Source organism: Toxotes jaculatrix, chromosome 5 (assembly GCF_017976425.1).
Source record: "Toxotes jaculatrix isolate fToxJac2 chromosome 5, fToxJac2.pri, whole genome shotgun sequence".
NCBI lineage: Eukaryota > Metazoa > Chordata > Actinopteri > Toxotidae > Toxotes > Toxotes jaculatrix.
In genome coordinates, this window is record NC_054398.1 from 24,349,018 (window position 1) to 24,374,141 (window position 25,124).

The 25,124-nt window shown below is 39.8% G+C and overlaps 1 protein-coding gene across 1 annotated transcript; it reads left to right on the plus strand.

The window, feature by feature from the left end:
* Window positions 1-2,285: 2,285 nt before the first annotated feature.
* Window positions 2,286-24,547, plus strand: swap70b (switching B cell complex subunit SWAP70b). Its single transcript, XM_041038586.1, has 12 exons — window positions 2,286-2,492; window positions 4,456-4,596; window positions 12,245-12,418; window positions 13,177-13,404; window positions 13,581-13,727; window positions 13,908-14,016; window positions 14,247-14,428; window positions 18,489-18,596; window positions 19,637-19,803; window positions 21,366-21,564; window positions 22,348-22,444; window positions 23,046-24,547. The coding sequence occupies exons 1-12, from the start codon at window positions 2,397-2,399 to the stop codon at window positions 23,156-23,158; spliced, it is 1,761 nt and encodes a 586-aa protein (XP_040894520.1). The 5' UTR covers window positions 2,286-2,396; the 3' UTR covers window positions 23,159-24,547.
* Window positions 24,548-25,124: the final 577 nt, after the last annotated feature.

A 25,124-nucleotide genomic window follows, 5' to 3' on the forward strand; every position in this document is an offset into this window, starting at 1 on the left:
TACTATACTATGATGTTTTTTATGACATTTTGAGGTCAAAATTTTTTTGGACTTTTTTTGCCCGGAAAAAACGCCTTACTATACTATGACGTTTTTTATGACATTTTGAGGACAAAAAAAAATTTGACTTTTTTTGCCCGAAAAAAACGGCATACTATACTATGACGTTTTTTATGACATTTTGAGACCAAAAAAAATGTTGACTTTTTTTGCCCGAAAAAGACGCCTTACTATACTATGACGTTTTTTATGACATTTTGAGGTCAAAAAAAATGTTGACTTTTTTTGCCCGAAAAAGACGCCATACTATACTATGACGTTTTTTATGACATTTTGAGGTAAAAAAAAATGTTGACTTTTTTTTCCCGAAAAAAACGCGATACTATGACGTTTTTTATGACATTTTGAGATCAAAAAAATTTTGACTTTTTTTGCCCGAAAAAAACGCCTTACTATACTATGACGTTTTTTATGACATTTAGAGGACAAAAAAAAATTTGACTTTTTTTGCCCGAAAAAAAACGCCTTACTATACTATGACGTTTTTTATGACATTTTGAGGTCAAAAAAATGTTTGACTTTTTTTGCCCGAAAAAAACGCCATACTATACTATGACGTTTTTTATGACATTTTGAGGTCAAAAAAAATGTTGACTTTTTTTGCCCGAAAAAAACACCATACTATACTATGACGTTTTTTATGACATTTTGAGACCAAAAAAAATGTTGACTTTTTTTGGCCGATTTTGACGCCTTACTATACTATGACGTTTTTTTATGACATTTTGCGGTAAAAAAAAAATGTTGACTTTTTTTGCCCGGAAAAAACGCCATACTATACTATGACGTTTTTTATGACATTTTGAGGTAAAAAAAAAATGTTGACTTTTTTTGCCCGAAAAAAACGCCATACTATACTATGACGTTTTTTATGACATTTTGAGGTCAAAAAAAAAAATTTACTTTTTTTGCCCGAAAAAAACGGCATACTATACTATGACGTTTTTTAGGACATTTTGAGACCAAAAAAAATTTTGACTTTTTTTGGCCGATTTTGACGCCTTACTATACTATGAGGTTTTTTATGACATTTTGAGGTAAAAAAAAATGTTGACTTTTTTTGCCCGAAAAAAACGCCATACTATACTATGACGTTTTTTATGACATTTTGAGGTCAAAAAAATTTTTGACTTTTTTTGCCCGAAAAAACGCCTCACTATACTATGACGTTTTTTATGACATTTTGAGGTCAAAAAAATTTTGACTTTTTTTGGCCGAAAAAAACGCCTTACTATATATACTATGATGTTTTTTATGACATTTTGAGGTCATACTAAAGTACGACTTTTTTTGGACCATTTTGAAGCCTTACTATACTAGGACGTTTTTTTTATGACATTTTGAGGTCATACTAAAGTATGACTTTTTTTGGCCCATTTTGATGCCTTACTATACTAGGACGTTTTTTTGCACATTTTGAGGTCATACTAAAGTATGACTTTTTTTGCCCATTTTGATGCCTTACTATACCATGAAGTTTTTTGGCACATTTTAAGGTCATACTAAAGTATCACTTTTTTTGGCCCATTTTGATGCCTTACTATACTATTAACTTTTTTGACACATGAAAACGCAGACATGCTTATGCTGCAGTAAGCCAAATATACTCACCTGAAACTCTTAATTTTGCACTGAAAACTATTTGCACTGGTTACATTTGTTAGGTTGTACTTTTTCCACTTCTTACTTTGCACGTTTTCCATGCATGTATGAATGAAAAAGTGCAAAAGCATCGTTGGGGAATCGGTATCAAAGGCAAGGTATCCATATCGAAAATGCTTGAACGATACCTAGCCCTAGTTATAATGTTCATTTTGCATTAATAAAGTTTCACAGAGGTTTTGTTTAAACTTCAAGATCACTTTGCATTGATGTGGTTGTTGCTGAACTGTGTTGTATCACACTCCCTGGTGTTGCTGATATTTAGCCTAAATTGTTCATTTTTCTTCTTGGACCTATTTTAAATGTTTCAGCAAATGTGACGATTTTTTTTCTGGACCTACACTTAAAGCTCTCCGGACAGTTTTGCACAATATTTAACCCACTAAAAATGGCACACACGCACTGTGTTCATACAGCCACACACAGCGTCTATGGTGTGTGTGTTTTCCTCTCGCTGAGCGGTGCTGCAGCTCTTTAATCATCCCAATCATCGTGATGCCAAACACTCAGAGCAAACTATGACAGGCAGTCACGTGACTTTTCCTCACCGAGTCCAGCAGAGACAGTTCAGACGCTCAGAGAGCGACGGAGGAAGAGACAGGCAGATAGACAGACAGACAGACAGAGCCGGAGAGGACACAACAGAAGACACGCACAGGTTTAATCTCACCACCATGACCCTGCGGGACGAGCTTTTAAAGTCCATATGGCATGCGTTTACAGCCCTGGATGTGGACAAGAGCGGGAAAGTCTCCAAATCTCAGCTGAAGGTAAAAACAATACCCTTATGTGTTTTTTTGGTTATTTTTTATTTTTCGGAGTGTGTGCTGTGTTTGACCTGAACGGGAAACTCGCTCATTTGTCTCATGTTAAAACTTTCATGCCGAACGCGTTTCCCCCTCCTCCTCCTCCGAGGTTGTGTGGAAAAACACAAAATGCGCTTCGAACTGAAAGAAAGGACAAACCACTGCAGGGATAAACACGGTCAAACCATTAAAGATTCAATGAAGAGTTAATTCTACAAAACATCAGTTAATGAGGCACAAAAAGCTGTTTAAGCAAAAAGCAGGTGATGGTAAAAGAGATAATAAAAGATATGAGAGCAGACTGGGATCATTCTAAACTTATTGCAGCGCTCAAAATTAAACGGAAATCTCCATTTTAAAGAGTGGAGCAGGTTTTTAACGCAGCAACGATTAATCTGCCGACAGAAGCTGATCTCGTGTCATTATCATGCTAAAATAATATTTAACCTCCATGTCAGTCATTTTAAGGGAAGTCTATAATCATATTTATTTTAGATATTTCACTCTCAGTGATCTTAAGAAACGAAAACTTAATGTTCGTCGGTGGTGAACTGGGTCAGATTCAGTGGAAAAATCCAAATGAAAACAGCAAAGTAAAACAAAACAAAACTTTTTTTTTTTTAAAGTTTCCCGTAGATAGCGCTCAACATGTATACAACACTATGACCCACCCACATAGTTCCAGCTCTGTTACACTGCAGCGTGCCAGCCAAACATTGTTAATCGGTTTAAAAAAAAAAAAAAAAAAAAGCAACAATGAAGGTCAGGGTTTTCAGGTCAGCTGTGTCTCAAGCTAAAGAGAAAAGGCTTGTTTCTACGCACTGCTCAATGCAGCTTTAAGACGTGTTGCTTTTATTGAAAGAGGTGAAACTCCCTCTTTTCTACCTGGAAAACCTGTCACGCTCTTTCAACATTGTTCTCCTCTATGTCCACATGTGTCCGCACCATCTAAATGCAACAGATCTGCGAAAGTGCATTCTGGGTAACACAGGAAATCACCAGCTTCAGCAGAAATGAGCAAAATGTGTAGAAGAAATGTGGGTTCACTGGGTGGAAATAACTATACTTGATGAAAACGTAACTCCTGGGCTTTTTTAATCATTTTCTGCCATTTATAAACTAAATGTTCGATAGTCAGTTTGATAATAAATCATCAGCAGATTAACTCCCTTAGGTTTAATGTTTTATAAAGTCTTAGCAAACTTCTCAGGAAAATTTGACTGGGACATTGCACCTTGCAGAGGGAGTTTAACAAAAGATACTGTTCAGTTGCATTATGGGAAATGTAGGATCCATTGTGTTTGGAGTCAAAGCCTGGATATAACGGCCTTTGTTTCATCATTGCAGAATCAGATTGCTCTCATCTTTCTCAAGTAACAGGTGTTTATGCAAGTATGTGTGTATGTGTGGCAAAGGCAACACAAAAAAAAACAAACAGGTGTCTACACAAAACAGTGTTTCAACTCACTGAGCAGAGACGTATGTTGTGTGAGCTCTTCCTTAAATATGTAAACAGTATAACTGCATCAAGTAAATACCTCACTGCTTCTTCAGTACAGAGAAAAGTCTTTGACTGATTTGGAAAACTTTACAGATGAGATCCTTCTGTTTCATATCCTAATTAATTAGAGCTGAAACTGTAATGTTTTTGATAATCATTGTACCAATTTATCAAGACAAATACCAAAACCTCTGAGGTTCCAGTTTCTCAGATATGATTTGCCGATCATTGTCACCTGAGTATTTTTGGGGTTTGGACTATTGATTGGACCAATCGATCAGTTTGAAGATGTCACATTGTGCTCTTTTTTTCCCCTTATCTTTTATAGATTAAACAATGAACTGAACAAAACAACAGATTATTTAAAAAAGAAAATAACTGTTAGTCAGATCAATCATAAACTGAAGGTTTTTCCCATCATTCCAGGTGCTGTCCCACAACTTATGCACAGTGATGAGGATTCCACATGACCCCGTGGCGCTGGAGGAGCACTTTAAAGACGATGATGAGGGTCCTGTCTCCAACCAGGGATACATGCCATACCTGAACAAGTTCATCCTGGATAAGGTCAGCCAACAACACTGATTCAATCGGTGTTTATATCCAAAGAAAGTTAATGAAAGTAGAATATTTCATTAAACTTAATTTAGTAGATTCATAAAGCAGATGTGGACGTCATCCTTCAGCTGAAGGTAAAACAAGAGGCTCAGTGTTGTTGTCTCACAGGGAGACTCTCTTGTTGCTGTCACTGTGGCGAGTTTGCATGTTCTCCTCATGTTTGTGGGTTTTTTTAGGCAAAGTGAGTCACCAGTCTGTGCTTTAAGTGACTCTTCATCTCTTTGTATGGAAAATGAGACATTATCAGGAGTACAAAAACACAAAGGTCTGCACAAGTCTAAGGGAGTCAGTTCCACTTTTGACCCTCCTCCTTTTTAGGGTTTCAGTTTGAGTTGCTCACTAAGATTTCTCTGAAGATCGTCCTCTGATTGTCCCACCGCTAAAGTTCAGATGATGTTGATAAAAATACTGACGTGATCACATGGGTTGTCTTCAGAAGTGACTCACACAGAGTTCTTTACAAATGGTATTGTTACACTGGGTTTTGCCTCCCAGGCAGGCTGCCCTACACTCTGATTGTTGGACCTTGTTGATGGTGAAGACAGTCTGAGAGGACGTGAAGATGCTACTCAGGGCTTAGAAAACAACCACAACCTCACACTTTTTTGAAATAAAGAATAATCTGTATTTAAATTTGCAGTTTGCAGTTTGTACAGTATGTAGCTATGGCATTCTCCTAAAAAGATACTGGATGCTATATAATATCTTAAATAGGGTTGCACAGTAATAATAATAGATTTTTACTAATATTGTGGGAAGCAAAAAAGGCAGCTTCATCATATTGTTATAGGTTATAACTGTAAAGAATCCAGTGAATAATGTTGCAAAGTTTCATTGTTCTTTTGTTTGTTTTGGTGGATAAAGCATTGAATTCACTGGGAGCCCTTGACTTTGTCGCCTTTTCTGCTTCAGTAAATCTTAACTTGAGAACGAGTCCTGATATCGCTTCATGTGATCGGTTGCCTTTTTCTTTCTTTCGTATTCATCCAGTTTAACTGTTATTTTTTAAAGAGTTATTTAGTGACACAGCAAATATTCATTTAAAACACTTGTGACAAATGTTTTATTAAACTACAGAAGTCCACCGATTGACACGTGGTATTAGTATGTTGTGCTGGTGTCACAGTCTTTTGTGTCCGTCTGTCATTGTGCTGTTCTGAGCTCGGACAGCAACACAAAACCAGTTATTGAACACTGAGTCAGTTCATTCAGCTTCCTGTCTGTCACTCTGTGATGACATCATATTCACAGCGATCACAGTGTGACTGGAGCTCTGGTGATTGTCTGTCTTGTTTTTCTTACGGTAAATGAAAAGGCCTTTTTCCTTTGTGATGTCACAAACAGCCATGAACTCTAACAGAAGTCCCGCTGGCTGTTTGGAATTCTGGTTGGTGAATGGTTGTTGCCATGGTGAAAGCTTCGGAATTCTGTTGTGTCATAGGAAAACTCTCCTCGGATTGTACCAAGGTGTCTGCAGGTCTTTAAAAGTGAATTGTTTCCTCAAAACAAAGGCCTTTTTCTGTGGCTCTGGTTGAATGTCTCATGTAGGGCTGTACATGGTATTTTTATTACTGGTTAATCTGAAAATTAATTTCTTTATTAATTAATCAGTTGAACATATCAGAAAATAGGGGAAAAAAAGATCAATCATAGTTTCCCAGAGTCCAAGGTGATGTCTTTGCTATGTTAAGACTTGGAAAACCAGCAAAAATACATAACTGGGCACTGTGAATTTTTACTGTTTCCTTAAAAATGAGTTAATAGATTATCAGAAGAGCTGCTGATTAATTTTCTGTTGATCAATGAATCGATTTAGCTCTAGTCTCTGTAAACATAGAGGTTAGATCAGCTGTAGTTTGGGAAGCCTTGGTGACAGCAGACCTCTCGTGTTTTTCCTTTGTGCTGCTGTTAAGTTTCTTGTGGACTCTTTATTTATGCCTGAGGGGATTGTGGCAGTTTTCGTGTGACACCGATGCTGAAGCCTGTTCTGTTATAAAATTGTTTCACAACAATACTTTTCCTACAAAGCAGCAGCCTATTGTGTAACTTTCCCTTGTGGGGACCTTGTCACAGTCAAACATGCAGGCTGCTGCTGTTGAGTGTTTTTTTTTGTTTGTTTTTTTTAAACAGAAGTGATTCCAGTATCATTTTGAGGTAGTTCTTTTTTTCCTCAAAGATTTCTAGACTCAGCAACTTCTGAGTAACTCTGGAGTTTTATCTTCAGATTTAATTCATTTGTTCCTTGTTCCGTCTTTTGAAGACATTTGGAAGATTGAAGTTGTATAACGTGTTTAACAGCCAGCAACACTAAATTAGTCGTGTGTGTGTGTATTTGTGTTTCTGTCTCAGCAACACACACTTTAACCCTTTCACACCCAGTGTCTCACAGGATCTAATCTCTTTTAAATTTATGTTTACAAGCGTGAAAATTTTTTTTATATATAAAACACACAAAACTACATGTGTTATTGCTTCACTATTCCATCAAATGGAAATATTTCAGATATTCTGTGCACCATTTTATACACAAACATGAAGTGAAGTTATGTGTATTTGAGCTGAATTTGGCTGGACAGGGTGAGTTTGTAAAAACTGTCCTTTCAGAAAGGACAACAGGGTCACTTTTCTTTAAGGAAATGTAAATTCTGGATTTAGGTTCAGGAAACAAGACATGACGTCATGGACAGACATTAATACCACCCCCCCACCCCACAACACACATAGATTTCCATACACACTCATACATGACCACCCCACCCACCCATTGAAGTGGAGGTGAACAGGCCGTGGAGAGTGAGGGCGTTGGTCACCAGCATTCAACTGCTCTCACTCCTGAGGAAACTCCACCCGGTCACACAAGGAAACTGTGTGTGTATGTATGTATGTATGCACATGTGTGTGTGTGTTGTAACCAGAAACTGAAAAAGAAAGGCAAAAAGAATCCTATTTTAGACTTTGATGGAGTTGTTAGTCAAGAAAAACAGAAATCCTTAAAAACAAAAATACTGCTGTGTGTGTTTGTGTCAGTGTGCGTGGTTGTGCATGTGCATTTAAGGTAGGAAGTAATGCGAGGTGATACAGTGTGTGTGCACAGATGGAGCACTGACGGGGCCAACTGGGTCCAGGGCCCCGTCAGTGCTCCATCTGGTCCGCTGGTTTGGCAGCAGAGAGTCCTGAGCTTCAGAGGTGACGCTGAAGCTCAGGACTCAGCACTTTGTGGTTTGATGGAGCGCAGCATTCCTCAGAGTGATCCACTGTTACCCTGAGATGCCCTGAATGTGTGTGTGTGTGTGTTTGAGAGACCGTGACAACAAACACCTGAAGATCTGCTTCGGTTAAAGGACAGGTTCACATTTTTTTTAGATAAATATTCACATGGACATTCATACACTGAAAGTGTTATATTTACCTGTAACCAGTTCCTCCATGTGACTGTCGCAGGACCCAGTCCACTGGGCTTCCACTGGAAATCCTAATCCAGTACAAAAATGTACTGAGGCTGATGAGGCTTCAGTGGTCTGAGTAAGACAAATAAAGTGAGTCTCTTCCAGAGTTAATGTCTTTTTAGTACAAAATTTGTCTTTGTGTTTTCATGGACAGTGTTTCCACTCTGAGCTGCAGTAGAGCGAGGAGAGAAACACCTGAGAAACACCGTAACATTGGAGGATGCCAACCTGAATTTGTTTTTGCACAGATCAAAGGACTCTGGATTATATAGCCTGACAGACATCACACTTTAGAAAGGAACTGTTCCGTAGCTTTGTTTTTTCCGTACTTCAGTTTCTTGTGATTTATCAGCTGACATATATGCAGACACTGATATATCTGCAGTGAGCTCTGTCACTGAAACTGCACCGGGACGAGAGCTCTCCTCATCCAGTAGACAGACTTAAAAAAATGCAAACCTGTCCTTTAACGTCAGATCATTGTGGTCACATCATATTGTTCTCCTTCCTTTATCCTCTGTGATCTGATGGTTTTAACATCCCTCGTCATTTTGGCTCCATTTTTTTCTGTGGTTTTGCTCACAGAGGCAAGATAAAGGTGTGTGGTGGTTTCCCACCGAGTTCACGTTTGGTGAACCTTTACAAGCAAATCAACACGGTTGACCACATGCAAACTTTGAGGGAGCAGGGAAACCATGCGAGTCCTAACTGAAGGACATGTCCATATTTGTCGTCACATCATCCAGTTTTGTAAAAACGCTGCTCAAATAATGTCAGTAGAGCTTCACCAACCTACCAACACACTGAGAAAATAAGTTTTCACTTTTCAGTCTAACCAAGTGTTTAGAAAGAAAATACTGAAACCCTGAGGTCTCAACACATTAACCTCATAATGTTGGATGGGTGGCACGGATGAACCACCCATCCAACACCTGCAGATGGTATGATAATTTTGTGCTTTGGAGCATTAAAAACTCTACTTGTTTCCTCTTTTTAAATGAATTTAAGTTCATATCACGTCTTTTCGCCTTCACCGAACACTCGACCGTCCCTGTCACTGGAGGTTAATATTTCTTTTGCAGCAAACCTTTTGATTAAATACCTGATGATCTTGTTTAACAGCTAACAAAGCTAATCGTCTCGTTTCACTCGTCTCATTTCTGTGGAATATCTGTGCGAGTTGTAAATCCTGCTGCAGATAAGGCCGGAGTCTGGCTCCTGAATCCTAATGAACATGTGGCAGCAGAGAGGAGGGGAGGCAGCGCTGACAAGGCTCTTATTGTTGAAGTGCAGAGACTGAGAGCGAGAGGGGGAACAGAAAAAGAAAGAGAGTGAGAGAGGGAGTCAGCGAGCGAGGAGGACAAAGAAAAACAAGACGAGCATGACACAACAGTGTTGGACAAAGAGCTGCCCTTTCATAACAAACTCAGCTTTCACAACTTCACTACTGTTCCCTCCCCGTCTGTCGATTCTTGCTGCTGACTCATTCAAAACCACCAGTCTAAAGCCAGCGGGATGATACAGACGAGTCTGCCACCTGAACTCAGCCTCCATCATCATCATCATCATCCTCGCATGAGACACGTTCATGCTGCTGAGTAATGACGGGAGACGCTGTTTTATTGGCGTCAGATCTGACATCCACAGTTTCTTCCTGTGGTTCGTGTTGAACTAATGTTTACACGTCCACTACCTGCAGTAAAAGAAAAGGTACAATATCATCATTAAACAAAGCCAAATAAACATGTGACATACACATTTCATATACATTATATATGTATAAAAGGCTGTTTTACCCCAGCAGTGAAACCACCATCCTGCTGCTCATCTGTCAGAGTTGAGATGCAAATCTATCAGGTCTCTGGAGGCTGGTCATTAAATAACAATATGCTCTAAAGACTCGAGTCAAGTTTCAAATCCTAATTTCTGTGACTTAATTCTGATTTCAGTCCACGTCTTCTCCAGCAGGAACCTGTCAATCCTCCCCTCATGAAAGATATAACATCTAGTTTAGTAAAAAACTGTTGTAGAGAGGTGCTGATTCAGCTTTATCTTCATTTTTTTGGGGTGTAGTTTGTGGTTCTGTTGAACTGTATTGCTTTTACTGAGAGATGTTTCTGACATTTATCCGACCGTCGTTGATTTAAAACCAAAATATGGCAGAATACAAAGCTCCCAGTGGAGTTTCTGAGCTGTGAGGAAGGTGATAACATTACAGCGAAGCACTGTCTTTGTTTACACTTTGGGAACACAGAGAGTGTTTGGACCATGCTGACCCTGTGGATGGACAGCAGAGAGGTGTATTACACTACTACACACGAGCCCACAGGGGATGAGATTTTTGGAGGATTCTGGGTGGAGTGTCACTTTAACATCCAGCCCAGGTTTCCACACACTTACCGCTTACCCTAAATTAGCACAATAGAGAGTTACATCAGATCCTGTGCAGCCTTAGAAAAGTTCAGACTGCTTCACTGCAGTCATTCACTTGGGCTGAATGTGTCCCTCAGCACAGAAAATGAAAATAATTAAATGACCGTGAGAGAATTCGGGATAAAAGTTGCAGATCAGGTTGGAGCAGCAGTGGAGAAAAGTTGATTTGCTGATTCAGTCGTTGGTTTATTTCCAGTGTAAAAGCTCTGAGCTGTTTTTACACTGACTTTAATCTCACACTGATCACAGCTCAGAGTTTGTGTGTGGGGACGTATTACAAGCATCTGCCTTTTTTAAAATAAAACACGTCTTACATCTGGAACAGAATCCACAAGTTCTGGCTTCACATCAGCTCTCTACTTATCACAATATGACAAATGCATGTAAACGCTATGTAAAATAATCAAACTGATGATCGGAGCACTGAACACCCCTTAGATTGTCCTGTAATGGATTCTAATCTATAAAGAACCAGTAAATGATGATAATGACGCAGCACGTCACCCAGAGTTTATCCTCGTGTCTCTGGGATCTAAGGTCCATGTCTCACTTTCTCCCTGTGACTGTGAGATCTGTTTATTTTTTTAAAAGTGATTTTTATGAAAGATTTTACCATAAGTCCTGTGAAGTCCAGATTACACCGTGAGATGTGTCTCATCCTAAAACATGCCCTTTGTTTTAATGGCATAACTAGAAACACACCAACAGTAACAAGATCTTAAGTCTGTAGGTTTTATGTCTGTGTTGGTGCCGGTTGGTTGGTACGGATTTTAAATGCGTCCCTGTTACTGTGCCTTAAATAAACTGATGTTGTTAGTTGTTGTGATCTGTAAATAATCTGAGTGTCACAGTAAAGTTCACGTGAGTGATGTTTAAGTACCAAGTGAAGTTATCGCTGCTCACATCTTTGACTTATCTCTGACTGTTGTTATCTCTGTTGTGTCTGTGCCTATAGTGAAGCCGTGAAACCAGGTCCTGCATCGCTGGCTGCTCAAAACCACAATGACATGGCTGCATTTCTCACTATGTTTATGGAAATAGTGGTTTTGAATAGACAAACTTAGTCTGTTTCAGGGTTTGGTTCACGTTCCCAATTGGTTCGTAATTACAGCGAGTGTTGGAGCTGTTTTTTTTGGGGGGGGGGGGGGGGGGGGGGCTTGTGTTTTTGACGGGACTTCTGCCAGGAGTCTCCTTGGAGACGCTACTGTTCACCGGCTCAAGGAAAACACTTTCCCTCCACAGCACCGATTGTACCTTTTCAAGAGCTTTCCTCACATTTTGCTCTGGAATTTGAACCTTTTTTTTTTTTTTTTTAAACAAACCACTTTTTTTTTCTCACTTCTTTCGGCCGTTTGGCTTCGGCAGGGTTTGTGTCATCTCTCTGGGAAGGACGATACAATGAAAATGTACTTAAAGCATCAAAAGCATTGATTAAGCATCTGACCTTCCTCTGTCAGTGTTACATTGTGTTATTGGATTACTGTTACTGATGCATTTTTCTGTAAGCAGCATTTCGTAGGTGGCTGAAATAAAACTTAACATATAGACAATGAATGTGTGTGTGTGAATGTGTGTAAATAATCTGTGTTTTGCTGTTAGAATTTAGAAGAAGTAATGAAAACATCAGCTGGTTAAATGTTTGAGGCAGTTTCATCTGACTCCCAACAAACTGCACCGTCATCTAGACTCACCACAGCTGCTGTTGTGCTCTGCCACAGGTGACGGATAACTTTGACCGTCAGGACTTCAACAAAATATGCTGGACGCTGTGCTCCAGGAAAAACCTGGAACAAAACCAGCTGCTCATCTCCAACGATGACGCCTTCAAGATCTGGTGCATCTTCAACTTCCTGTCTGAGGACAGATACCCGCTGATCATCGTCACCGAGGAGGTGAGTGTTCACCGCAGCATCATGGCCTGAAAATCGAGATTTGTGACAGACTGGTTATGAATACTGTTTTTGTTTTTTTTAACCAAACAACAATACCTATCTCCAATGCTGCGTTCATGTCATATTGTTAAAACTGTAATTAGAAACACCAACGTCAGCCTCAGAGTCTGAGATTACATCCAGTAACAGTCTCATAGATCTTTACAATTGAAAAGCACTTTCTCAGAAAGAGTTGAAACTGGGGAAGTTACTGATGTAGATGCTGTTAATAGAGTCACACTGCCCAGCATTTCTCTGGTAAGTTCCCACTCATGGCCACCGTCACGGTTCAGGCTGCAGTTTGTTTAAAAAAAAAAAATCACACAAGTCAGAGGTGGACTCAGAGCGATGTATGGTCCATGTGGTGTTTCAGTAACCAACCGGTTGAAAACGTCTGTTACTCAAGAACAGAAAAGGAAGTTTCCAGCTTCCTGTTCTTTTACAAACGCTGGAAGATTTATTGTTGGGTATAACAAACATCTGAGCTGAATCACAGGAAGACTGTTTGCAAAAGAAATGTAAATTTATATGCTGCAATAAACCATGTAGAGATGAATAGCAGGAGGACATGGACAGTCATATCTGAATATAAATGAACAATGGTTTATGTTTTTAAAAAGAAAAATCTGAACAATCACATTGTTTTACCAATGTTTGTGTATTTCATATGATATTATGCTTTTGTTTTGGTGTGTAACTGTATTTGTGTCTACGCACAGATCGAGTACTTCCTGCGTAAACTGACGGAGGCGATGGGGGGCAGCTGGGTGGAGGAGCGTTTCGAAGACTACAAGCTGCAGCTGGACACGAAGCAGCAGTGTCTGAACGCCTGGGAGCTCATCAGCTTGGTGGGCTCGGGTCACTTCAGCAAGGGCATGGACCGGCAGACGCTCTCGATGGGCATTAACGAGGTCTACCAGGAGCTCATCCTGGACGTGCTCAAACAGGTGGGCGGCACACCTGCACAGACAGAGCTCTGATGATACAGTCTTCATAAATGATGAACAATCTTTCATCTCAAAACAAAAGCAGCTTCGTTCAGTCAGTGGCAAAATCATTCATTCATTCATTTTGTGATGTCAGAGTAACCGTTGGTTTAAATTACCCTTCTTTCCCTCTGCAGGGCTATATGATGAAGAAAGGTCACAAGAGGAAGAACTGGACGGAGCGCTGGTTCATGCTGAAGCCGAACTCCATCTCCTACTACGTCGGCGAGGACCTGGCCGAAAAGAAAGGAAACATCATACTGGATGGAAACTGCGTCATGGAGGCAAGAACCTGCTGTTTGTGATGAACACTCTGCCACTCGGCAGCTGCTTTTCCCAGATGAAGAATCACAGCTGAGAGCTCTGAACACGCTCATCACTGGACAGTATTTTTGTTACACAACATACTGATTGTGGTGCACTCTTCATGTTTGCATGCATATGTGTTTTTTTTTTCATTTCAGCCTTTGCAAGATAAAGAGGGAAAGAAGTGCCTCTTCCTCATCAAGTCGTCCCACAAAAGCTTTGAAATCAGTGCGTCGGACAAGAAGAAGAAGCAGGAGTGGATCCAGGGTGAGCAGTCACATGGCTTCATTCAAAACCAGAGATCACATTATTCCTCCTGTTACTCATCTGATGAACACGATTTAATTCTGCTGTTGTAAAGCCTCAGTGTGGTGACTCACTTCATTGTCTCATTCACTCACTCCCTGACTGCTGAACATACACTTTCATACACATTGAGCTCAGCTTTGAATGAAATAAAAACATGATGTTTATGTCTCCTCCACGTTTCCTCTCAGCCATTCAGACCTGTGTGAATCTGCTGCGTCAGGGCCGGCCGGCGCCGCATCGCGAGGCTCGGCAGAAGCGACGGGAGCTGCGACTGAAGCAGCAGGCCGAGCAGGAGGAGCTGGAGCTGAGGATGAGGGAGCTGCAGACGGCCAACGAAGCCAAACAGCTGGAGCTGGAGAAGATGAGGAAGGTGAGGAGCAAACACACAAAACACGCATGTGAAAATGTTCGCCTGTGAAAACAGGCCGGGGCAGGAAACGTCTGTTCCTCTTTGTGGTATCCTGAAACCAACAAAGCTTCTGTGACAAGAGGAGGGCAGGAGAAATTTATGAGTAAAGACTGGACTTGTCAACATAATATGGAAGTGTAAACAAGGTGTGCACAGATAGTCTGTCCTCAGTCCAGTCTGGTTTATTCTATATGGGTAAAGTTATCTCAGCTCCACTGTTTGTTTTAGCACTGAGGTCATAGTTAGTGGTGGTGATGTGCTGAGCTGCATTATACACACAGGTTTCTAATAATCTGTGTGAGTGTGAGAGTCAACAAGGACATGAGGAACACGTCCCAGTACAACAACACCAGCTTTACCTATCACCACAGTCATAAACAAATCATTAAAACTCACATTTACAACAGTGTTCAACAAAGATTAAACAACATGGAATTTATGGCAGAGCTGTTGAATTGCATTGGATTGCACAGGTGTACCTAATAAGTGGCCACTTGAGTTTACCTTTATATGAAAGAAAAAAAATGTGCAGGGATCAAAACAACAGTGACGTAAGAGACTGAAACTGCTGCCAAAACAAACACACAAAAAGCCATACAAAGATTAGGGGCAGCCCACTGCAAGACAACTCAGACAAACAGCTTGATGGACTTAGAAAATGGATGGGTTGATGTGATGACTGTGGTGATTCAGAAAGAAACAAAAGAGAAAGAAAAGTGATGTTGTAAACACAAACGTTACCTGTAGGTAAGACTTTTCATCTGCAGCTCAGTCTGCTGCTGTAATCACTGCCACACCTGTACAACCAGGATGTGTTTTCGGTTTAAATACTCGATCAGAAAACAAACAAACAAAAGGGGAACTAATTCAGTGGAATTTGTTAGTGAGCGAATGAAACTGCTGGGATTTCCCCCCGTGGGAATTTATTAAGCTGCAAGATTTAAAAAAAAAAAGAAAAAAGAAAAAGAAAAGCAACTCCTCAAAGCAGCCAACAAAAACAGTTCAAAATGTGGACGGGAGTGGGGGGGGCATTCCCCTTCCAGGACAGACTATGAAGGAAGAGGACAGGCTGTCCTGTCAGTCTGTGCAGTTTGAAATCAACTCAGTGTTTAAGGTTTTACCGGCATAGGAAACAGACGTTTGCACTGAAGAAGAAAGTGTAAAATAAAAACAAAATATATATAAAAGATGTGTATAAACTGAGGAATTGAATAGGCTCTCTATTCAAGAGAGAGAGAGAGAGAGAGAGAGAGAGAGAGAGAGAGAGAGAGAGAGAGAGAGAAGGAAGATAAGGATAGATAAGGATAAAAGAACTCAAAATAGAAAAAAATAATCAAATAATTTTAAAATAAAAGAACGTATTTATAGACATTAGTAAGTATACATGTACAGTAAGTATGTCCATTCTCAGGGACCAGCACAGTCTGAGTGGTCAGTGCAGGTATAGACAGGTGATTGACAGTCTTCGTGGCGGTTGTTGTCCATTGGACGCTATTTTCGTCCTTACCGTCACTGCTGTCATCACAGCTGCAACCAAACAAATCAAAAGTGACTGAACAGCATTCCTCAGAGATGACGTCGAACCTTAAAATAACGTGCTTCATCTTTTGTTATAAATGACAGCGTGATTTTCATACAACAATCTGGTGGTTTCAGTCACACACTGCTGCAGTTTACACAGTTCACACAGCAGTTGAAGTAGGTCACCTAAAAACCTGTGGTGGGTCACTGCCAATACATGAATACCAATAATAGATCAGCTCCTCCTTCGACTAATGAATAGTCTGTCACTTGCTGCAAACAGAGGAATGTGGATTGAACTGAAATTGGGGGGGGTTGGGTGGAGGACGTGACATCAGTCTCCATTAAACATGTTTTTCCTGTTAATCTCTCTAAACCTGACTCACACTCCAGCCTGTTAACTCCTGCTGATGTTAAAAATTCAGTGATAATGTGGATTCACTGAGTGCCGGTGACGAACGGCTGCTTCCTGTTCACACTGTAAATGGCTCAACAGGAAGTGTCAGTTTCTCAAACAGCAGAGAGCTGATGTCATGTACAGACTGTAGTTTTACTCTTTCAGCTGTTACTGTTCAATCATTACCAGTCTGTTAGAGAGTTGTTTGGTTTACTGACAACACTCAGTGGCCACTTTATTAGATACACCTGCACAATTGAATGCTATTCAATACAAAAGAAGTGCCACAGATTTGACAGTTATAAAGTTCAGATTTGTTGACACTTTTAAAGAGAAGTTAATTCAACTGTGTTTATTAATGAGACCACAGTGGTGGTGTTGTATGGGACTGTGTTACACTGAATATTTTAATAATAATTTATTCTATCATTGTAGACTGAAACTATGTCCAAAGGTAGAGATACACAGTGATCCACTGATACTCTGCACATATCAGAGTAAAGTTACACGGTGGCCTGAACTGTTTGCGAGATTCAGCAGAAACAATACAAATGAACAAATATCACTCACGACCTTATGCAAACTGCTTTGGTTCATTAGAGGCTTTTAAGCCACTGTTAAAGGAAGTTTATTTAAGCTGTGTTAACTTTGATCAGCAATTTAGAAAAGTTAGAAAAATAAGTTAGAAAAATTATCACAAAAAGTGAAAAAACAAAACAGTTTACTAACTAATTTATGGGATCACTCAGGGCACAGGCTCTGTGAGGAAACGCCTCATTCTGCCACGTTCTGCCATTATTTAAAGGCTTTTGTGTGAGAAACTGTGTGTGTATGTTTGTGTTTGTGTATACTGTTTATGCATCAGGCCCTTGGACAGCATTTCCATCATTGTCTGGGCCTGTTTTTAGCTGAATAACTGTAATTAATTTTAAACATTTTGACTAAAACTCCTCTGAGGAGTTTTTTTTTTTTATCCTTTAGCTGAACTGAAAACACACAAATACCACAATTTGGTTGAAAGGTTTCCAGTTCAGTGCAGAGGGCGCGCTGCTGCCACCAGCAGCATTGTGACAGATGCAGCAAGAATCAGTCAAACTAGTTCACATCATAGCTGCATGACATACAGCGTAGCAGAGGACAACAGTTTGTCTTTGTCGTGGGACGACACTACCCTACCAGGCAGTGCACAACAATCTGCCATTGAGGTGCAAGTCTCCGTCCCACATAGCTGACTGCATGAATGCACAATGAACACACATGCACTGCCACAGTGAGAATGAGGCTCAGGGTCATCTGCAGAAATCACTGGTCTCTCTTTCACACACACAAACACACAATAGCCACTCTGCCTCTCACACCATGCTGCTATATGGTAAGTAGTAGACTATGGCAGTTCACAGCTGGGTGACAGCAGTTAACATGAGGTTACTGCTGAACCACCCAAAATATTTAATTTACGTAAAGATTTATTCCATGTGGGTTTGATATGCAGCTGCCCAGCACGCTGTAAGACACACTGGGGTTTTATGCTTCATTTACAATAGTTATAAAAATGTCAAACATTATTTTCATTTCACTAGAATGTACTAGAATCAACACCAACACAGGGAGACAAAAGCCAAAAATGAAACACGACCACCAGTACTAGGGCAACACAGGGACTACAGGAAGATCTGGTGCACAGGAAGACAACCTGAGTTCATGTTTCACTATTTCAAATAGAGTGTAAAAGTAAGCTAAAGGTTGTGATGCATTGTGTTGTACAAAGATTTGCACTTTGAAGTTTGCTAAAGCGCAGAGTGTAGTGATTTCATTTCAGAAACAGTGGCTGAATATACGTGTACTTTTAAGTTTATTTTGCATAATTTCTGTTAGATTGTAAAGCCAATAAGTAATGATTAGTTTTGTGCCCCTCTTTTCTTTAATTAGATACAGTACCAGTCAGAAGTTTTGGAACACCTCCATTTTTCCTGTTTCAGTGTACTCTGACATAAACAGAAAAAAAAATCATGGACTCTTAAATCCTAAATTTAATCTAAGGTAGGAATATTTTATTTTATTTTATTTTTTTTTTTGATTGCCATCTGTTTTTCTTTTGTCCAGGCTCTGGAAGAGGCAGCGGCTAACGCAGCAGAAGAAGAACGAAGGCGTCTTCTGACCCAAACTGAACTCCAGGACCGCTACAGGATGGACATGGAGAGAGAGAAAATGGTACGTGATCACTCCTCGTCATCCTCCACTGAGTCGTTACGTCAGAACAAGTGGTGGAACAAGAGCAATTTTGGTCGTTTTAATTTAACATTTATGCACGGGTGTCAGACTGAGACATAAAAATGATACTCAGAGCTTAATTCAAACTACAGCAGCTTACAGTGAAGGTCAGTGAACACCGACAGCCAAAGACTTATATAAAGTTGTGTTCATGTCCTTGCTACACATCAATATTAATACATTATTATTGTCTGAGGTGAAGACGTTTCTGTGTAGCTCAATTAGTATTGACAGTTTGTGGTTTGATGCTAAATAGAAACACACACACTTGTTACTTTCAGGTACACTTTGTAAATGTAACCACCAAAAAAAAAAAAAAAAAAAAAAAGCATGTCTGCCGTGCTTCACTGCCTCTGGCGATAACATCTCCACATGCTCAGTGCACAGCATAGATGTAATGTTCCAGCAGATGATTATCGACCATCACTGACTTGTTTTGACTATGAGAGACAGCTAGAGTTTTTTTCTTTTATTACCTTTTTGATGAATGAATTAATTAGTATAATGTCAGGAAATACTCATTACAGTTTCTCAGAGGTCAAGTCGATATTCTTCAGTGCAAAAGATATTAAATTTACAGTGAAATAAAATGAAGAAAAGCAACAGACCCTCCCTTTTTAAAGTCTGAATCCAGACAGTATTTGACTTTCTTTGCCCAATGAATAACTGAAATGATGAATTAATTTTTTAAATTGTTGCTAAAGTTTATCAACTGATCATCTCAGGTAAGTGTATGTTTGTATACACCCACTATAACCAGAGCACAGAGCAGCAGAACATAAACTATATAAAGTGAAATTAAAGGATAAGCTGATGAAGGAGGCAGTCTCTGAAACTTTTTCCTTTAGGACCTCCTGTTCATTAAAGCTGTTCAGCCGTACTATCTATATTGAATTCTCCGTTTATGTATTCAATCTTCATTTATTTAAATTTATATGAATTTCAGATAAAGCATTGCTTTATACCTCCTTGTGCTTCAGGTACGGCAGCAGATGGAGGAGCAGGTGGCCCAGAAGTCCACTGAGCTGGAGCAGTACCTGCAGCGGGTCCGCGAATTGGAGGACATGTACCGTCAACTGGAGGACGCTCTGGAGGACGAGAGGCGCGCCAGACAGGACGAGGAGGCCGTCCGTAAACTGCAGGCACGGTCAGTCAGCAAGGAGGGGAGGTCACGTCAAAAGTCTGCCATCTTGTACTACAGATGAATGATTTTTTTCTTGTGCACTCAACAGCAGAGTAGGTGATGATGATGATGATGATGATGATGATTACAGCCCTGACTTAATGTTTTTTACAGTTTGTGAAACAGTCAGTAAAACAGTCCTAGTTCAGTGTAGCACTGACAGCCACTATAAAACACGCTCACAGTTTCTCTGTTGCTAAATCAGTTAGCCACAAAACCACGGCACACTGAACTGAACGTATAATCTTCTATTTACTGTGCCCAAATGATATAATGGTAAATGTATCTGCGTTACAGTCGGTGCACACGTCTGACGCTGTACTGGTAGTTTGTCTTCTAAGTTCGTAGCAGTGGCTAACCAACTCCAAACAGCCTCACGGCCTGAGTCTGGTCCTCCTTCGAGTCACACACACGAGCAGACAGACATTAAACTTCTACTTCCCTCTTTCCACCATGTTTCCCCCCCTTGTTCTTCCTTCCTCTCTGCTGACATTTACTTTCCACCTCTCGCAAGATTAACCAGTAGTGACCATGTGGTCAGTGCCACTGCTCTTACCACAGTGCCTAACCTAAACGAATGCAAATAAAGATCATCATTTAACTTTAGAAAATGAAGGGCAGGGTTGTTAAGTCTTTTACTACATTAAATAAAGTTTAATGTAAAACTTAGTGTCTAAGAGACTATGAGAGAGGAGATGTGACACAGAGATGTGCAGTTGGGTGGTTAATGTTATAACATGAACTGAACCAACTTTAGTTTTCACGTGTTTTGTCAGTAGCACCACTGTAGTTCAAATTCAATCTTTATTTCCTTTTTTATTTTCCTTCATTAATCAATCAGACTAGTGCGGACTAGATAGACCGATGCGTATGAACTGATGAAGCCCCTTGGATAAGAGGCGAAACGTCTTCCCAGACAAACATATGTCCAGTTGCCTTCGATTCAATTTTCAAAGAGAGAACTATGACCTGGATGAATGAGAACATTCACAGACAGATTCATTAATCAAGCAAACATACAGTTTGGTTTGTGCTCTTGTGTTTCAAGGTCAGGGGCATTCAGATCTTTGCTGCCTTTTATATCAGTTTGTTTGATAAAGAATATTAACTATGTAAGTGACATTTGTGTAGAGCGATCTGTAGTTACATTTACTTGAACCATAATCTTGAAACCACAGTCAATAATTGCACTATAGCCCCACCTGCTGACACACTGCCAATACGCAACAACCTATTTAGCATAAATTTCTAAATTAGTTGCTTGATTTTATTTAATGGGGTGAGGAAACATTTCTCAGTCTTAAATTTAATTTTGATACTAGGGTTCATGTTATTATTTTAAATGTGTCATGGCCTGTTAAAGTTTAATGTTTTCAAAGACTGAGTTATGCATGCATGCTTGGTACGAACTTATTTTACTGTCTCCCTCAGCTTAGTAGTGGGAATAAGAAGCCTGCCTACAGTTAACAGTACATGTATAAAGTATTACAATACCTCTCATCCATGTTAATGTGTGTATGGAGCAGGTTACTGGAGGAGGAGGCCATGAAGAGGTCAGAGTTGGAGCAGATCCATCTGCGGCAGCAGAGAGCCATCGCAGAGACGGAGGCTGAGAAACAGGAGCTGGAGAGGGAACGTCTAGCCAAAGAGAATGCCCTGCAGGCTGCGATGAAACAACTGGAACATCTGGAGCACGAGAGGCAGGGGGCCCTGGAGCACTACCAGGTCAGCTGAGACACTCAGATTGTTTTCTAAATCAAATTACAGTAAATTATATCACAGTGTGGCTTGTGGAGAATCCTACAGACTCCTCAGTGGTAAGAACTGGGAGTGGAGCTGCACATCCTAATTTCCATTATCCATTATCCATAAGTCCATAAATCTATAAGTCATTTTAACAAACTGTCAAAGTGCCGGAAATGATGAGGAAATGTCCAGTGTAAGTACACTCACACTGTTAATGTTTGGGAACTCAGCAGCTGAGTTTCAGCAGTGGGCTGAGGAATTTGGGCTGTAACAAATATACAGAGTACAACACACAGTGTAGAAAAGCAAGCACACTCCCAAGGACCATCCTGTTAAAAGGGAATGTTAATGCTTGTGCTTTTGTTTCAGGATGTGTAGATATAAGACGTTTTTCTTTATTTGTAATGGTGATTTTTGTTTCAGAGTGTAAATAATAATGCCAGTATATGAGGTAACATCATGACTTTTTATTTAGGTCAGTATGTCTGTCTACATACACTGAAAAAAACAGTTAATTTCTGAGTGAAGTAGTGTCCTGCTTAGCCACATGGTGTCGCTGTATGACTGTTAGATGGGAGGCAGCTATTTAGACAACAGTTAATACAAAGTACACACTATCTGTTAATACAATGTACCATAAAGTGCTGTTCTTAAGTAAGGTGTCCTAAGTGCTCTCAGGGAAGGAAAAAAAGGCTGTATTTTAATACTTAATAATAACTGTGCTGTGTGTTTTGACTCTGTCTTTCTGTGTGTGTGAACCAGACGGTGATAAAGAAACTGGAGGACGCAACCAACAACACAAAGACCTGGAAGCACAAGGTGGCTGAACATGAAGGCTTGTTACGACTCATTCAACCAGGTAACAACACATTCATTGCTGTCTGCTTGTACTTCTTACAGCCTGTCTGTCTCTCAGGGGGTCTTATGGTGGACACTGCGGGAGTGTGTCCACCATAAGAGTTGTCATGAGCTAATTAAAAGGATCAGAGTAACTAGAGAATTTTGGATTGAAATATTAGGCAAACTGATCTCCCATTAAAAAGAATGACTGATGTGTTTCCAGAAAAGTGAAATTCCACAAAAATAAAATAAAAACAAAGACTTACTGAACTTATGTGCAGACATTTCAACCACAGAGGGCAGTAAAACGCTGCTTTTCATTTTGGAGTAAGGACACTTGATGTTCCAAACTGGACTCGAGGACTGTTGCATCACATCACATTTTTATTCCTGAGCTCTTTAGCAGAGGCTCACTCTCGCCATCATTACCTACAGTTTAATACTGAAGCACTGGTTTAGAACAGCAAACAAACTGTTCAGTTAAAGTCAAACATTTTAAAGTTCCAGCCAATCAGAATAAAGAATTCTCAGTGATCGTGGTATAATGAAGGTTATAGTCCACCTTAAATGAAATATTCTTACCTCTGAGGTGAATAACCTCTTGAATTTTTCTTCTCCAGGTTCCAAGGGACAGAAGCTGATCACCAACTGGGGCCCGGCCGCCTTCTCTGAAGCAGAGCTCAGTCTGAGGGAGAAGAAATGGCAGGAGATGAAGAACCAGGCAGCTCAGTAGAGCTGCTGTAAGACCTGAACCTTAAACACGTCTACAAGTCGGAAGAGAAGACAGGAGAGGGCTGCTGGGAGATAGTGTCTTTGATAAGACATATCTAAGTAGTCACTGGAAGGAGGTCTCTCATAACTGGACTTTCAGTTAAAATAAAGCATTTTTATGTTTAGGGGGGCATAATCAATTACGTTTATCCCTTTTATGAGTCTTTAGACTTGCACAGTAGGAATCAGCACTGATAGAAGTGGTATACTTTTAAACAAGTCTCTGTTATAGTAGAGCACCATAGATTAAAGGAGCAGTCACATATTCACATTATGAGGATTATGTTTACTAATTTCAGAAGGGATCCCACAGCAATACTACATGAAGAAGTGATAACTCAGAATACAATTAGGTGTAAAGGCATTCGGTAGTTAATATTAGTGTTTAACCCTAACAGTTACCACAGATACAGTATATCACAGTAATTAAAGAGCAGGAAAATAACTTTAAATGGTGCCTTGGCCTGTCTTAACTTTTAGCCTTTGCCGTCTTAAAGGACCCACGGCCAGGTGGTTATTGAAGCTACCAGTCCCTTTTCGTCAGTTGTTAGTAATTCAGTGTATTAACAGTGGGCCAAGCTGATGACCATGGTTAACAATACACTCAAATATAAATCTATTGATTTTTAATACATGCAGCTTACTCAATGTCGTGACTGGAAAGGAGTGTACACACAACTACCTTTTTATTTTCTTCCGTTTAGTCCTGACTGTCTGTTTGTATCTGTGACATGCACTACTTGTGACCAGAGTCTGACCTGTCCAGTGCCAATTTCTTGAGAGCGTTTTAGGTTCACGCTGTTGTAAAGTTAAGATCTGGTCAACTGCATCTATCCTTTTGTAAAATCTTTGAAAAAGTATGAGCTATCGAAAAGTACAAACTACTCCCTCTTAAGTCTTTGGGACCATTTTTACATGGAATATAAGGGTTTTTTTGTAAATATTTTAGCAGCGGTTTTCTGTTTTCTTACTAAACTTTAGCTGCATGAAGGCAGCATCCATAGCACCAGAGGATGACATCTCTTATGTAAAGTCAATGATGTTTAACAAAGTTGAAAATTGAAATATCATGTACGATTCACTAAATCGTTTAGTGTCATCATCAAAGTGCTTTTCTCTGTCTAACTAACTGGCTCTTAAACATTTCCTGCTTGTAAACACTGTGTCTGAAATGGGGCATTTTGCCAGGGCCTCACTCTGAACAACAATGCTAACTGCCCAACATTTGTATTGTGTGGTTGTACTGTAACCTGTCCTTGAGTGAACATTGTGATTTCTATTTTATGTTTTTTTTTTTTTTTTTTTTTTTATAAATATGTAAAAAGGTGAAGACTGAACTACGTAATAAAACATATCTTGAATAACTGTCTTCATTCTCTGGATTTTGTTTTAGATTCGCTCGACACTGCTGGTCTAAATACAACTATTCAACTCTATTGAAAATCAATTAAAGTCATTTTTATGCAAAAAATGTTTTCAGCCTCTCAAATATGAATTTTTTTTTTTCCTCTTATTCAATTCAATTCAATTTTATTTATATAGCGCCTTCCACAGTCAAAATTGTCTCAAAGCGCTTTACAGAGACACAGAGCCTGACCCCAGAGCAAGCACTTAAGGCGACAGTGGCAAGAAAAACTCCCTTTTAACAGGAAGAAACCTTGAGCACCTTGATCGTATGCAGATTAATCAACAATAACAATAATCAGTTGCAGCCCAAAACTACACTACCACACAAACTCAGCTGAATTTTGCAAACCCTTTGAAACCTCAATTATAAGTGATAAAACTGCCTGAACTTCAAATGTTCACCAGAGGGCGCTACAGTGCCACAAACACCACATCGCTGCATAATATGTCTCATGGCAAAGGACAAGCAACAGGGGCAAGGGGAGCAACACTTAGTGTCAAACTGTAGTAAATGTTAACTG

Bases quoted from the DNA above. Each gene is read 5' to 3' on its own strand.
- swap70b (XM_041038586.1), top strand. From the start codon at position 2,397: ATGACCCTGCGGGACGAGCTTTTAAAGTCCATATGGCATGCGTTTACA. The intron at 4,597-12,244 runs GTCAGCCAACAA...GCTCTGCCACAG, and splicing joins ACAAGTTCATCCTGGATAAG to GTGACGGATAACTTTGACCG. The intron at 13,405-13,580 runs GTGGGCGGCACA...TTCCCTCTGCAG, and splicing joins TCCTGGACGTGCTCAAACAG to GGCTATATGATGAAGAAAGG.